Below are 16,583 nucleotides of genomic sequence, written 5' to 3'. Positions count from 1 at the left end.
TCCACCCGCAAAAATACCTTATTTTCTCCCATTGTTACTTTACTATCTCTAACGTAACCTGGCAACCTCTTGCCAATCACAAGAAACAAACCGGCATAAATAATGAATTAAATTCTTGTTTGACCTTTGACACATGACCTTGCCCTCACTGCATACAGATGTCATTAATGGAATGTGCATGCCAAATATGAGGTGTCTATTTTGTTTGCTTCCAAAGTGATATCTACAGTTAAATTCCTACCTAATCTTTCGTCTCCAGGTATGACCTAACCCGCACACTGCAAATTGGTATCATTAGTGGATTACGCAGGTCAAATACTGTTTTCCGACTCGCATAGTTAAACATTACGGCAAAGGTCAAATCTAACTTCCTAAATAACCTCGGATTTGTATAACGCTGACCATCCTCAGTATATCAGCTTCTTTAGTAAGGTAAACAATACAAACGAGATTTCTCTCGAATATAGTTCAAAAGCTATAGCCAAAGTTAAATTCCTATTTGACATCTGGCCCCTAAGTATGACCCTGACCTCACTTGACACGTCTGTTCAATAGTGGAGAGTACATGCCAAATTACGAAGATTTTACTGAGTATAGTTCAAAAGTTATGTCCGAAGTTATATTCCCATTTTATCAATGACCCTCTAGAAAGACCATAGGTTACCTTCCGACATAGCCTTTCCAGTCCATGAGGCCCAACTACGGTAAAATTATAATAAAAATCCAGCCAACTTCTGATGGATCCTGTTAACAAACAGACAAATATAACATCCCTCTTGGAGCGATAAATGTCATTGCCAGAACTCGCTCGTCGACAAACAAGCGAACGCAAATTATCGATAAACTGAAAGATATATTTTCCTCCAAATTTCCTGCTACTGCCGAGGGAATCAATCACAGATCTTCCAGAACGCAATGAAAGAAACAATAGCCCTGAACATCTTGCAATCAAGTGATTGACTGCGGAGACGGAGAAAAATCCGAAGCATTTTAAAACTGCCCCAACGTCCGGAAGGTTATTGCTCTGTTACTTTTTAAAGCTACCTGAATGTTACTCGAGAACGACTCAGTCCCTTGGCAATTCATGTACCTCTGAAATGTATCACCGACCTACGAACACTTACGAAAATAGGTGAGCTTATGTGTTTGTGTGTGAGAGAGAGAGAGAGAGAGAGAGAGAGAGAGAGAGAGAGAGAGAGAGAGAGAGAGAGAGAGAGAGAGATTGGAACTATGCGGAAATAATTCTCATGCACATAAGCTTTTATTTGAAAAGAGTTTCCGATTCTATTTCATTTCAATGATACGACCTTTTAAAACCAGAGGAGCAGGGATACAAAACGACATGAAGAAAAGCTGAACAAAAGGAAACAAATTGCTCTTTTTTCCCGTAATTTTAAAACTGACTGCACTGTATAACCAAGGGCTTCTGATTATATATATATATATATATATATATATATATATATATATATATATATATATATATATATATATATATATATATATATATATATATATATATATATATATATATATATATATATATATGTATGTATATATACTGTCATTCACATAATTATATATATATATATATATATATATATATATATATATATATATATATATATATATATATATATATATATATATATATATATATATATATATAGTTTCCCCAACAGGAGCAGCTCCATAAAGGCACGATCTAACATGTTTACTGGTATCAAGGCCCCACTTTCCAAAACCTCTTCCACATCATCTTTCCAGTGCTTTGTGAGTCTTACTCTCTCCTTCTCCCATTTAACATTAACGAATCATAAGCCCTTGCACCACCCGAACGTTATCCATTCATTCCACTGGCCAAACCATCTCAAAACAGTGATTCATCCTTCTACTCATGATAAAATATTTCACCCTTTCATCTACGTACTTTCATATTTATTACCCTTTCAGTTCTTCTACGGAAATAGTTATTCTCTACATTTTAAACCTTTCTTATTTCATTCACATTCAACATCCATACGACTCAACATTTCTTTCACATTTTCTTAAATTGACTTCTGTACAGACAGCAAATCCACTCTCAATTATTTGGACACACCGCTCTACCTTCTTTGCTTCGCTTATTAAGTTACTCACCCGACTCCTTCATCCTACCTTCATCCGTTATATTTACCCAAAATACTTATACAAATCATAGCATTCTATTCTCCCACCAACCATACTAATATTCAAGGTTCCGTCATCCTGGTTTCCATTAAACCACACAGTCTTGCTTATATTTTCTCTCCTGTAAACATTTTCAAACTCCTTCACTAGTTTGTCACGAACTCCTTTGTTATCACTCCCCACTGAACTTATATCTACTGTTCTTCTCAAGACATTAAAAAAAAAAAACCAGGGTGACAAACTGCAAATGTTTCCAATCTACCTATTCCAACATGGTTCGTTTCCATCATAAAAAAAGTTTAATTGCTTTCAACAACTCATCTTCTATATCATTCCTCTCAACAACTTCCACGCTGCCTCTGTATCAATACTGTCACATGTTTCCCCTAATCAATAAAAACCACATACTGTTATTCCCTTCACTTTAAAACTCGTCATTTAGCTGTTTATGACAAAACCGTTATCAAGACACTTTCTTCCTTGCCTTCCTTCTGTCCTCTATCTTATTTTCTCAAACAAAACCCTCCCATCCCCCTTCCCTGGTATTTTAGGCAATATAATGATCGTATAATTCAAACACACACACACTAACGCTCTCTCTCTCCCTCTCTCACAAACACACGTATAAACTCGATATATACAGTATATTATACACACACACACACACACACACACACACACACACACACACACACACATATATATATATATATATATATATATATATATATATATATATATATATATATATATCAGTATGGAGAACAGGTCTATACGGAGAGAAGAGAATGATGAACCCATTATAATATTTGATAGTGGAAATTAAATGTTTCGGGTATATATTACTAATACATGCATCGCAAAGGTGGCACACAAGCTAAATATGAAATGTCAGAGGTAAGCTAAAAATTTATTTCTTGAGACAAAAAGGTCTTGTGGGTACGATACTTTTAGAAAACTGGCCTCACTTTCTCGAAGTTTTCTTCTCTCAACTACTGTCTATGGCATCTTTGAACTATGACTTTACTCAAACTTTTTCTTTTTCAACTATTAGGCCTACCACAACCTTTGGGCTGTGAAAAAACTCTTATTACTAATTTAACTTCTTTTTTTTTTTAATTTAAATGCGGACCCGTTAGGGATATAGATATTCAATTTAGGAAAGAAGTTGCAAATGTGGGTTATGGAAATGACCTATCCGGCCTTACGACAGTACCAACACGCTAACAATTATGCAGTGGAAATAACTTTACTCATACAGTTAGAATATTATCCAACTACTGTTCTTAATAGTTGAGTGCTACTATAGCATAAAGCCTGTTGTGTTTTTAACAACAATATGCTTAGCTTCCTAAAAATTATGATCTCTAAAAAAATATTCCTCTAGGACAATCAAGCTTCTAACAACGATATACTCCTTGGTGAAAAATCTGATATTCACATTCTCCAAAAATGTACTATCTGGCACTGGCGCCTCGATACAATATCTGTTCTGAAACAATAAAATCTCGTTGATTTACAGTAAATACTAAGCGCTGTAATTTCAAGGTTATTCCGCAGCATTTCCATATAACTCCAGCCCTTCAAACAAGCAGGACTCAACGAAGAAAGAACATCCACCTTCATGGGTTGTCTATCTCGCTACATATTCTCAAGAGGGTATTCAAAATGCCTATACCCTCGCCAATGGCAAGGGCACGACAGAACAGGATGATATTTCACGGAGGAAATTTTATCAATAGTCCAATGCCCCACAAAAATTAACTGAAGCCAAATAAAAAAAAAAAACCTTAGGTCTGCAACGAATCCTTATATAGACCCATAGCTGTTTCTTTTCAGGTCCATGGTCCTACCTTCCACAAAATTACATTGAAATCGATCTTGAAATTTCTGGGATATCTTGTGAACAAATTAGCATACATGCACTGGTACATAAACAACTCTCTTCCAACTTCTTTGGCACAGGTAATAACCGTAAGTGTGGTTCCAACTCTGCGGTGATGCATTTTTTCCAAAGGTCACTGGGGAGCCTACATTCGGAAGAAAACCTACAGCCTTGATGTTTGAAATTAAGAGAAAAATTAATCAAGTAGCACACGTGATGAAAACCTGAAATCTCAAAAAAAAAAAAAAAAAAAAAAAAACTTTTTGACAAGTTGACCTCTAGTATGTAAGGATAAGGTTTTCTGTAAATTGAAACCCAGTAGTCGGACTCAGCAAAAAAAAAAAAAAAAAAAAAAATCCCAGTAGGATATATACGCATTTCAAGATTCAAAAAGTGTCATATTACATTTTCAGTCCATAAATAGGGTACCGGAATATATACATTCAGTGTAAGGTAAAATCTTCGGACAAAAAAAAGAAAAAAAAAATTCTTTAAATTTTCTTTTACTGATGAAATGTTTACTATAGCATGAGACCCGAAATACTGAAATAATTATTGAACACAAAGGCAACTGTAATCGTTCCACTGAGTGCTTTCATGTCATCAGTTCCTGAAAAGCAACAACAGGAAATTTTGGAACGGGTGGTTTTGCGTAACAGCTCTTTCATCAGTATTTGAATGAGGAAATAAATATCATCATGTAGAATGTAAGTTTCTGTCTAAGTTTAGCTTCTGAAATCTGTTTTCCCCTAGAGATCAATGTTCCCTCAAAACTGGTACTTTTCTTTACTCAAGCAGGCTGCACACGATCAGCATTACTGTCAGTAATCTATGTACTGTCAATATTACTGATTTTGTGCACTTCACACTGAAGCACTGTCAGTACCGAAAACTCGTACTGATGGATTTCTAAAACATTTGAAATTCGTCGATCCGAATGTTGTTAGAGCCTAAATACCCGATTGTGTGTTCCTTGTAATGTCATTCCCATCAAAATTAACAGATGAGACGAGGCAAAATGGCGGGATAGCTTTATTGCATACATTTATTTTATTATATAAAAGTTTACAAGAGCTGCGGCTTGTTCGCAGTGAGAATTACGCGAGAAAAGACTTGAAAACAGGTGCCTAAGAGAAACTTTGAAGTGGATACAAACTGATTAAAAGTGATGCAACAATGGAAGACGTGAAGAAGAAAACAAATACGTTGCGAAGCAACTTTCGGAGAAGCTAAAAAAAAAAAAAATAATCATTAGTCCAAAAAAGTGACGCAAGCACTGAAGACGCTTATCAGCCGTCCTCATGCGACTTCAACGAACTCTTTTCTTGAAGGATTTATAAAAACCTGTCTGGACCCGAACTGCATTTGAAACATCAGTAGAGGTAATATAATAATTTTCATGTTAAAATTTTTTTTATTTGCTGAATAAGCCAGTACCGTAAACAAACAAAAATTAATAAAGAAAAGACAACTTTATTCTATACATGATTTTTCCTTAAAGTCCATTTCACTTGGAGGAATCACGCGATGTCCGCACTCTGAATTACCGAGTGTTATACTGACACTATCAAATGTGTCCACCGTACTGACAGTACCAAAAATACTGTTATTATTTAATACTGCCAGTGATATTAATAGTGTGCACCAGCCTCTATTTTGGAAAAAGACCCGGATCTTCACAAAAATTATTTATAATATATCCATTCACAAACTATAAAATAACATTTCAACATTTGCGACTTACTTATTGCGTTATCGCGATGTCAGATATGCTGTTTAGTGTGAGAACAATAACATTCAAATTTGGTAGGATAGTGTTCTTAGACAAAACACATTGCAGGGATTCCCAATGTCCTTTTCTTAAAACCTTTGGAAACTCATCTGTAACTTTTTCTCCACGATAAATAAGAACTTATCGAGAATCCACGTGTTAATCCTTGAGAGCCTTTGGGTTTTAAGTTTTAAGAAAATAAATGAATAATACACTTGACAATGACTGCCATAACGAATAATTTCGGTAGCAAGTTTCTTCCACCTCAGTGATTGTCGTCATCAGTTGTGACAAATGCACGTGCCTTATGCAAAACAAACTAGACATAAAAGACGGTAAAATTAACGTGAGGAATTAAAAATATATTTCTAAAACCTCTACAGGTTAGCAACTTTATATAGTTTAGAATAAGTCCACAAAGATTTGTATAATTCAAATACATTTTCGATGACGACCAAAAAAATGTATTTTATACCGATGATGTTAATGCTGCACTTCAATGAGATTTCGAACCCCTCATCAGAAAAATAGCACGCTTGCACAATGCGAAACTACACCACCAGACCCAAAGATACTAATGGAAGAGACCTCAAGTGGCTGCTACTTAAATCCCACGACAACCAACAGACCTCTCTAAACCAGTTCTCGAGATCGAAAGACGTGAGCGGAGAAATAATGAAAATGCTGAATAATGCTACATTGTACCGTAGTTGATGACTTCCGCAGAACTCGCCAACTCCAAAAAACACATAATATACACATCATATACATATACACACATATATACACATACATACATACATACATACATATACATATAATTTTCATTATGAATAAAGTGAGAACAAAAAAGGCTTTTGCGAAATATTTCCATGCTTCAGCACCTGCATCATTGAAATGTTTTTCCACTTATGTGTCTGGGAATGATGACACTTCCAGCTGAACTTAAGACTGAGAGTGACAATGAAATGTCCCATGAGGATTCTTTCAGAGATGAAATTTTTCCTCATACTTCTGTTTTTCCTAACTCCCCCAGCTCTATATCAAGATGTGATGCACTGATTACAGAGGCAGAATGGAACTTGCCCCTAAATGTTTAACATACAAATGAATACTGATCACGATGGCTACAGGCTTGCGTACATGTGAAAGTAGGAAACAGTTGTTGGTCTTAAAAGACGCACGTTATTGCCGTCCTTACTGTTGCGCTCCATAACCAATATCGGCGCCCAATAAAAATCAAGATGTTATAATTGGAGATGAATAATTTTTGAAGCTGAAAATTTGCATGCATTGCAAAGCTGCGTTTGAGGAAGCAAAGTTCTCCGCTGGTGTTCATGTTCTTGAGAAATTTAACAGTAGTTACATGTGACTGATAAAAGATCGTGATATCCATCCTCGAGTCACACAGTTCTCGCCCAACTAGGTATTTTAACCCTTCTGGAGCCCATAGAAACCTGCGTCTGGGTATTTCGATCCTTCTGGTACCCTAAAAGACACAATCATGTCATATTCTTTCATACGTGTTGCAAAGAACGTGACCAAGCTAACTCCGTCTCCCTTCATCACCGTCTCGTCTACATTCTTTTGTAACTTCCCTTATGGTACCATCTCCGACACACAACATACAGAAACTTAAATTACTACTGTCTGTCGATTAACCAATTTTTCGCTGGATATCCATACGGGTACAGAGGATTTCAAACACAACACAAAAATGGAAGATTTCTTAACCGTTGAAACTTTTCGTGCAATTAAACCACAATTTCAAAGCTGACACAACCTCTAAAACAATAATACTATATGATGCAATATGTCTCCCACTAAAAAACGTGCAAATAAATTTGTCAACAACACCGGCCAAGCGGGTTGCTTACATATATGCATCAATCGTCCAGGCTGTTAAAAAACAATTTAATTTAAACTTACTTAAATATCACGGATCTCAGAACTGCCTCTACAAAAGACACCGTGGAATATGTTCCACAATACTGATGAAGGACTAAAGAATACATATAGATGTAAAATTACGATGTTTCTCTGATATCTCCCAGTGTATACACCTGAGCTCCCTCATTTAACACAGACCTTCAAACGACGTCAAAACTGGTCTCGCCGGAACTCCTCTTTTCTCTATATAGCCAACCTAAATACCAAAAAAAAGAGGCAAGAAAAACGCTATCCCTGACATGTCAACATCTTGTTTTCGTTACCAACCCAATGCCAACGCATGTTTGCTGCAACTGTACAAGCGGCTTAACATTTACGAACGGAAAACATTTTGCCCAAAAGAAAATTGCGAATATCTTTCTCAGCAAACAAAAATCAACAGACGGTTCATTCTCGGAGCAGGGAAAATTATACAATTTCTTTGTGTGCCGCTTGGAACCCCTGATCAGTCATATAAACAGTTTAAGGAGAAATAGAGCGATAAATCATGGTTTATATATAGAAACGTGTTCAAGTTTTCATTGTACAAAATTTTTAATGACAAACAAAAAGCAACATATGAATTGTAGGTTTGAGTATAAAATTTTAAGAAATACTATAGCAGTAAATTAATGATTCTATATACAAATAATATCAGTTTTATGATTTGTGAGCACATACAACGTAACAACTGATTATATATATATATATATATATATATATATATATATATATATATATATATATATATATATATATATATACATATATATTATATATATAAATATATATGTATATATATACATATATATATTATATATATACATATATATAAAATATTATATACATACATATATAATATATATATAATGCATATGTTATATATATGTGTATGTGTGTGTAACAAGCAAAGGGAGATGAAGGTGGGTTTGAAATGTCCTCCGCACCACCGTAGTGAAAATGGTAGCTAATATTGTCTGCTGGGCTCGTGTGAGCATTAAAAGAGTCAACAGACTCTCCAACTGGTACGCAGAAAAGGGATTCGTGTCTTTCCAGTGTTGTCATTTCCAAAAATACCTACTAATCTCCAGCCTCCCATCTCCTAATTCTCATCCAAGTAGGTCTTGATCTTCCCACTCTTCTGGTGCCCATAGGAGCCCAGCATACAATATTACCTGCCATTTTCCCTATGGTGCTGTGGAGGACATTTCAAACCCACCTCCATCTCCCTTTCATAGTGACTTGATTTACATATGGAACTTACGTAAGCTCTTACGGTATAACTTCTCGCTATGGCTTGCCATCTGACTCCTTTCTGGTTTCAGCGTCATACCATGATTCACATCCATCTAGCAATACGGAAGCATGTACTACCTTAGTTTCGTATACAATTCGTCTATGTGATTTCAGTCTTCTACAGCCTTCCCCATTATTTGATTTGCCTTTTAAAGTGTTTTTCATTAAATTCCAACCCTAAACAACCGATACTGGATATCATTCTTCACGAATAATTGAAACCCCATTTAGCTTTATTTCATGCCCTGTGTTCATACCCTGTCATTTTTTGTTTGCTCTTCCAAGTACACGTATAGGATACATTCTAATAAGACAGCTTTGTATCTTATGGTGTTTCGATGAATAAAGCAACATCACATGTATATTCTATTTCTGTCAACTTTCTAACGTTACTCCAACATCCAAAAGGGCAAACAGCAAAAGTAACATCATTTTCCTGTAGCACCCTACTCTACTGCAAATTTATCCGACAAGATTTAACCAGCATTAACATTACGTCTGCATCGTCCAAGGATACTTTCAATTAGCTTTCCATTTTTAACGTGAATATCAAAGCATTCTTACCATCAATAATGTTGGTGTATATACAAGCATATGAGTGTATATATATATATATATATATATATATATATATATATATATATATATATATATATATATATATATATATATAGAGAGAGAGAGAGAGAGAGAGAGAGAGAGAGAGAGAGAGAGAGAGAGAGAGAGAGAGAGAGAGAGAGAGAGAGAGAGAGAGATCATGCATATACTGTATGTTTCAGAAAGCTACAACTCCAACGCTGTAATAAAGTATTCCTTAGCCCATCTTTAAATTCTCGAAAAACTTGTTTGTAATGGTCAAAGGTTTACACGCACGAACACCTCTACCCAAACCAAGCCACCAGATCTTGAAACCCCAAACAGAGGCGCCTTTCCCCAAGGGGATCACATGTCAGGTGGCTCAATTTGAATAACAGCCAAAGTATCAATCGTGTTTCCCTTTTGGGCCAAAACCAATTTAGAAATACTAGCGGACGTATCTGTGGTTCAACTGCAATGTCAAGCAATGGTTTTCGTCCAGCACTGGAATTCAACTGGGAATTCCTCCGTGTGCGCGCACGTGTGTGCGGTCACGCGCTGTCACAGAACGAATCATACAAAAATCAAACGCATAACAATCAAAAGTCAAACAAAGCTGGCGACTGCATTACAGTGGTGGGAATTGTTTGATGGTACACAATAACCAAAGGGAGAACCGCTTTAATCTCGAGTTGCCTATGCAATGTACGTTCAAGCATTCGCAAGACGACATCTATCAGTGAAAACTATTTTCATACAATAGAATCTGAAGACGATAATACTCTACACCTACATAACTGTTTACGCATTTATTCGCTTTTACTTAGGAAGCGACAAAGAAAAATACAAAGGCTCACAACCCTATCAATAAATGAAGCACTACAAGCTTCTCAGTTATCTAAATTTTAATCTTTCGCTAAGGGAGCAAACTGTATTTCCATTACAGCATGGAAAGCAATGCATGGAAGCACGGCTAGGGTTCCTGAAGGTATGAATGAGCAATAAGGAGCAAACTATGCTACACTCGCGTTATACGGAGAGGCAATGATTTGCAACAACAATACGCAATGCATCCGGAAAACAATTCAGTTCACGAATGAAAATGATTACAATAAAAATAATTAAACTATACATGTCCAATCATTTACAATAATTCAATTCCATTTATTAGGCAGGACGTTTCATCACCTATGTTGTTCTTTTCTCAGCAGCAAAGACTCAGAATACAGAGAGCATCAGCACACATCAGAATACTGTATTGTATGAGAACTCTTCACACTGCCATGAAACATACAGTAGCGGTAATGCCATGTATTGAAGACTAATCACTGAATATTTTTTTTATTTCTATTAAAAACAATGCAAAACTTGAAAGAGGATTGAGAGGAGATATAAGTAAAAAGTAGAGGTGAAAATCATGCAGCTATGAGTGCTTATCGGCTAGAAAACCATGGGTCCAATCACTTACTACAATACTATCTTATTTATTAGCACAGAATTTTCAGAACCTATGTTGTTCAGTCCTCAGTAAGAAGAGTATGAATGCAAAATTCATCTGGATTCTTATCAGAACATTGTACGAAAACTCCTGAAGTCATGTTGTGTAAAAATTAAACATTGGATATTCTGAATGATATCGATGGGACTGACGGAGGAGACAAATAAAATTGAGAGATAAAAATCAAGTGGAAGTCAAATGGGTAGCTATATACTGGAAAAACAAAGGTCATATTAGACTGGATATTCATAACCTGCACTGTTCTATTCTCAGCATATAAGATTATGATTGTAGAAAACAGATTATTAGGTGGAATGAAAAAGTTAAGCCAATCAGATAAGAGGTACAGGGAACATTAGGACTGACACGCCAGTCGGGAATTATGATTGCCTGGCTGGACAGTAAGCACCATACTAGAGCTCATCCTGCAAGCACTATACTAGAGCTCAGATATATATATATATATAGAAGAAGTGAAAGGTTGTGAACAGTGATACCATAAGAGGTGCCAAATATATCTTGTACCTCGGCAGAGGAGTACCTATTAAAGGGTTGTGGGTTCCTTGGTGGGAGGAAAGCTCCATGAAAGGCAAATAAGCCATTTCTTCCAAGGCTACTTGCGATTGTAGTTTTCACTCCTTAGGGATTCCAAAAACAAGAAAATACTAACATCCTCGCCACTTTGCAAGGTGTGATAGGCAGAAAATGCCAGGGGGCATGGGGTTTGCAAACTTATTCACTGAAATGGTATTGTAAAGAATAAAAATTATGTCTTGGGGGCTTGTATATGCATGGATGTGATGCAGAAGTTAAAAAATGTATAATAGTTGATTTGTTTAACTTCAGAAACTTGGATGTTTAGGGACAAACGTGAAAGTATGGAAAGCCAGTGTGCAGAAATGGGAAGGACAAAAAGTGATTGTACTTAAGAGGTAGTTGATAAGTGTAGTTTATAGTTTCAAGAAAACTTTGAGGACACGTGAAAGAGTACAAATGTGTTCGTTTAATAATTGTATAGGTAAATTTGGCAGGAAAAAATTGTAATATTAAGGTGTATGGCAAAGGATACATCAGTGTGTTTTTAGATATTTTGGTCAGAGGACAGAATGGGCAAAATCTTTCAAAAGTCTTATGAGAAGGGATGGCAAATTAGATAAAAGCGAATGGTTCTGCGTATGTGTGTAGGGGTTTAGCATTTTACCGATAAGCGTGTGTACATGGAGGATTGTTAAAACAAGAAAATACTAACATTGCACCTGAAAATGTCATTCAAATAACAGGTAAAGTATGCACGTGGAAGGGAACGTTGTATTGTTTTTTCTGGATTCACCACCTGCTTGCTTGTTTATATTTATATATATATATATATATATATATATATATATTATATATAATATATATATATATATATATATATATATATATTTATTTATTTATTTGTCACTAAATAACAATATATTCAGCTATATACAGGTGACTTACCGAATGTAAGTCAGGGTTTGTAAAAACTAGACGCATTTGTTGTTACAGAGATTTGTAAGATTGTTTCTTTTTAATCACCTGTTGAGTTGTTCTGTACCTGCTGTACTGGTTTTATTTTGAATATTTGTGTTTCCATTTTTTTCAGCTTTTGTGTTTACTTTATTAGATATTCCAGTGTTTTTAGTATTGCACCTGGAAAATGTCTTGAAATAACAGAAATAACACGAAAGCGCTTGGTATATTTTTCCTTCGGCCTTTACTGAATATATATATATATATATATATATATATATATATATATATATATATATATATATATATATATATATATATATATATAAATATATATATATAGTATTAAGATCCACCTGAACGGATGGGATGGAATGTAAGGCCTCGTATGGCGGAATTCTGACAAAATCATTATGAAACGAACAGTCTGAGTTCAGCTCTTCCCCAACTATAATTTGAGGGATGCGACTGTTAGTCCCAATAACGTAACACATCTACAAGGGTAATTAGACGGTTATTTAAGGATCTCTTCCACAAGGGTAAGTGCGACCATGACAAGGTTTTAGCGTATTTATGAATGGATATATATATGTGTGCGTGTATGGGAAGCATGAATGCACACACACACACACACACACACACACACACACACATATATATATATATATATATATATATATATATATATATATATATATATATATATTTTATATAATAAAAGTGAATGTTTGTATGTTTGTCCTGTATAGAAATCCGAACCGCTTGACAGACCCAGACAAAATTTGCCACACAGCCCCTATGTGACCCCAGGAAGGTTTATACCTCAAAATCAAACCCCTACCCCAGTGACAGACATCAAACACAGACAAAACAAATAAAATTTTCGTTTTTACCGATGCTGTTCACCTTTTCCTCAGTGGGAGTCACCAGTAGCTTGGGCGGAAAACCACCACCCTTTCCGTTGGTAACGTCATTAAACTCCTCCCACTGCAAACCCTATAATTAGTTTAGTACATATACAAAAGTAAACAGAAGTGTTTGACGCTATTAGAATTACTTTCATTTAGTCATAAAGCAATCATACTTTGCCAATAAAATACAAATTCTTAAGTACCCTGTGGTATTACCATCATCATATGTAAGTACTTAATCCACTAAAAAATCACCATCCGCGCATGCGTATTAGATACTGGCTAAACACGCCGTGCATGATTTACAATGTTTCATTTTTTTATTCGTTCACATGCGAATTTCCTCATTAATTCGTTGGTTCCTTCTTCGTTTCGGAATTCGTTATAGCGGAATGTAGATCATTACATTTGGAAATCTTTTCCGAAAGGCATTTGCAGAATCTAAGTTTATGGAGGGTATAAATGTACAGTATATGATGCATACGGGGATTAAATTAGGTAACGGTAACTGCTGCAATCCGAGAAACATTGGTACGATTTTCTTTTGTGGGAGCGGGGTAAAGAATATTTGCCACTGGAAGTCATTCATTCTCTCTCTCTCTCTCTCTCTCTTCTCTTCTCTCTCTCTCTCTCTCTCTCTCCTTTTCTCCATTTTAATCAGTAAGTGTCCAGATATATATGTATTTATGCAAATGTTATATACAGCATGACAAAATTCTGAGGAGATGCAAGGTTCGTCAGCTAGTGTGTGTATGTATGTATGTATATATACATATATATATATATATATATATATATATATATATATATATATATATATATATATATATATATATATATATATATATACATACACATAGGGGAAGCAAGACAGATAATGCCACGATCATCTTCATTAAAACGACATTTAAAAAAAATAAGAGGAAGGAGGGAGCGAGAAAGAGTGAATGAGTGAGGGAAGAGAAGGGAGAGATCCGCCTATCATAACACATCAAGTGAGCCGTATCAAGCGAGTACGTCGTTGGCTTTATGCAAATGACGCTTAATCCTCTGCAGCTCGCTCACCCACCTAACATCTGCAGCCACGCAGAAAGACAAGATACAAGGCGAGGCTTTATGCACGGGACCCTGCAGGCAAACGATATACATCACCCCCTCACACCTCCCCTCACCCATCCATCATCACCCCTAACGCCACCCTGTTCCATCTCCTACGCCGATACCACTCCCATTTCCGGGTCACCCTTTGCCCACTTCCACCCACTCCGCTCCACCTGTTCTACCTCCCAGTCAACTACCACATCCCTCATCCCGCAACACTCCCATGCCGTTTCCCTGGGCTCTGAATTCTCAGGTAAGAGGATTTGGCGAAAGCTATATCCCATACATACGTACACAATTAAGGATCCACCTGAACGGATGGGATGGAATGAAAGGCCTCCTACAGCGGAATTCTGACAAAATCATTATGAAACGACCAGTCGGAGTTAAGCTCTTCCCCAACTATCATTTGATGGCTGCGACTGTTAGTTCTAACAATGTAACAAATCTACAAGGGTAATTAGACAGTTATTTAAGGATCTTTTCCACCAAGGTAAGTGCGATCACGACAAGGTTTTAGCGTATTTATGAAAGTATAAATTCAGTAAGCATATGAGAGGACCAAGAATGGGTAACTTTATAAAACCAGCTTGAGTACAGGCTCAGTTAAAAAGTTCATACCTTAACTGGTTTGGTCCTATTTATATGAGCACTGGCACAACTTAATCTAAAACAGTCTCATCTAAGGAACTATGCATGAGAGACTGTACACATACACAAGTATGCATGTGTAGGTTCTCGTATACCACGTTTCAATGATCTCTAAAAATTCCTCGGGAAGCGACAACGTATTCCAGTAGCATCAGTTTCTGTTTGCACAATGTTCCAATAACATTATTTAATCAAATATCGAGTCCCAAAATTTATTTGTTTTACCGATAGCTAAATAAAAACAAATCAATTTGTGAAGTAAGAACTATTGCGCCGCAATGAACAAATAGCCCAATAAAAACGAGGAAGAGAGAGAGAGAGAGAGAGAGAGAGAGAGAGAGAGAGAGAGAGAGAGAGAGAGAGAGAGAGAGAGAATTTCGTAAGCAAATCACAAAAAAGAGAAATATCATTAAAAAATATCAAATAATTCTAATTATGATAAATTTGGCCTGCAATGAGTAATTCCGTAAAAGCAATCACCAACGTTGACCTTTAACCTGGAAAGCCAAATAACACCAGTGAAGCCTTTATTGTCATGCACAAAAAGGCGATTAATGTTCCGGAATACTTCACGTAAAATGGAACAACATTTCAGAAAAACAGGGAACTAGAAATACTGGTAACAAAATACGAATTCATTATTTTCGCCACAACAGAAAATGCAATCCATCCACAATCACCTTTTTTGTATAATAATGAAAATACGAAAATGACTGTAGTATACTTGACTATTTGATTCCCATGCTATTGTAATTTTTTGCTTTGTTTTGGTAATGAACAATGTTAGTTCTGGTTGTTAAATGGATACAATAAAAAACAAATAAAAACAAATTGTCTTCTAAGGCTATCCGGATCTGAAATCTGCAAATGAAAAGGAATTTCTTTTCTTACTATTAAAAGCATCTTGAAATTATGCTATCTCAACAGCAGTATCAACAACAACAACAAAAACAACAAAAAACAAAAATTCCTGCGATCACTTTTTATCACAAACGAATACAACGGAGACTCAGCCTAGATCATACCTCACTCACTCACTCCGAGAGAGAGAGAGAGAGAGAGAGAGAGAGAGAGAGAGAGAGAGAGAGAGATTCAATGATCGCGTATCATTTGAGCACTTACCCAGCGTCCTCGTTCGGCTTTCATGGAGCCGAACAAACTCTTTAGTTCCTTGACGGTGATAGAGTAACTGGCTAATACGCCCAGGACTTCGATCAGCAAGTCTGAAAAAAAAAAGAAAGAAAAGGAGAAAATTAATATTTCACAGTATGGGTAACATTGACGTTTGATAAAGCTCACTAA

General features: G+C 35.8%; 1 protein-coding gene across 1 annotated transcript in view; it reads right to left on the bottom strand.

Annotated features, from left to right (window-relative positions):
- The window catches only part of LOC136850207 (uncharacterized), a 357,433-nt gene that overhangs the window by 46,865 nt on the left and 293,985 nt on the right, over window positions 1-16,583 (bottom strand). Inside the window, exon 5 of the mRNA XM_067123844.1 lies at window positions 16,404-16,504. Coding sequence (XP_066979945.1) covers window positions 16,404-16,504 — 101 coding nt within the window. The remainder of the gene's footprint in view (window positions 1-16,403; window positions 16,505-16,583) is intronic.

Source organism: Macrobrachium rosenbergii, chromosome 21 (assembly GCF_040412425.1).
Source record: "Macrobrachium rosenbergii isolate ZJJX-2024 chromosome 21, ASM4041242v1, whole genome shotgun sequence".
NCBI classification, from domain to species: domain Eukaryota; kingdom Metazoa; phylum Arthropoda; class Malacostraca; order Decapoda; family Palaemonidae; genus Macrobrachium; species Macrobrachium rosenbergii.
The sequence above is the reverse complement of the archived record's forward strand: the minus strand, read 5'-3'. Positions and strand labels throughout refer to the sequence as shown.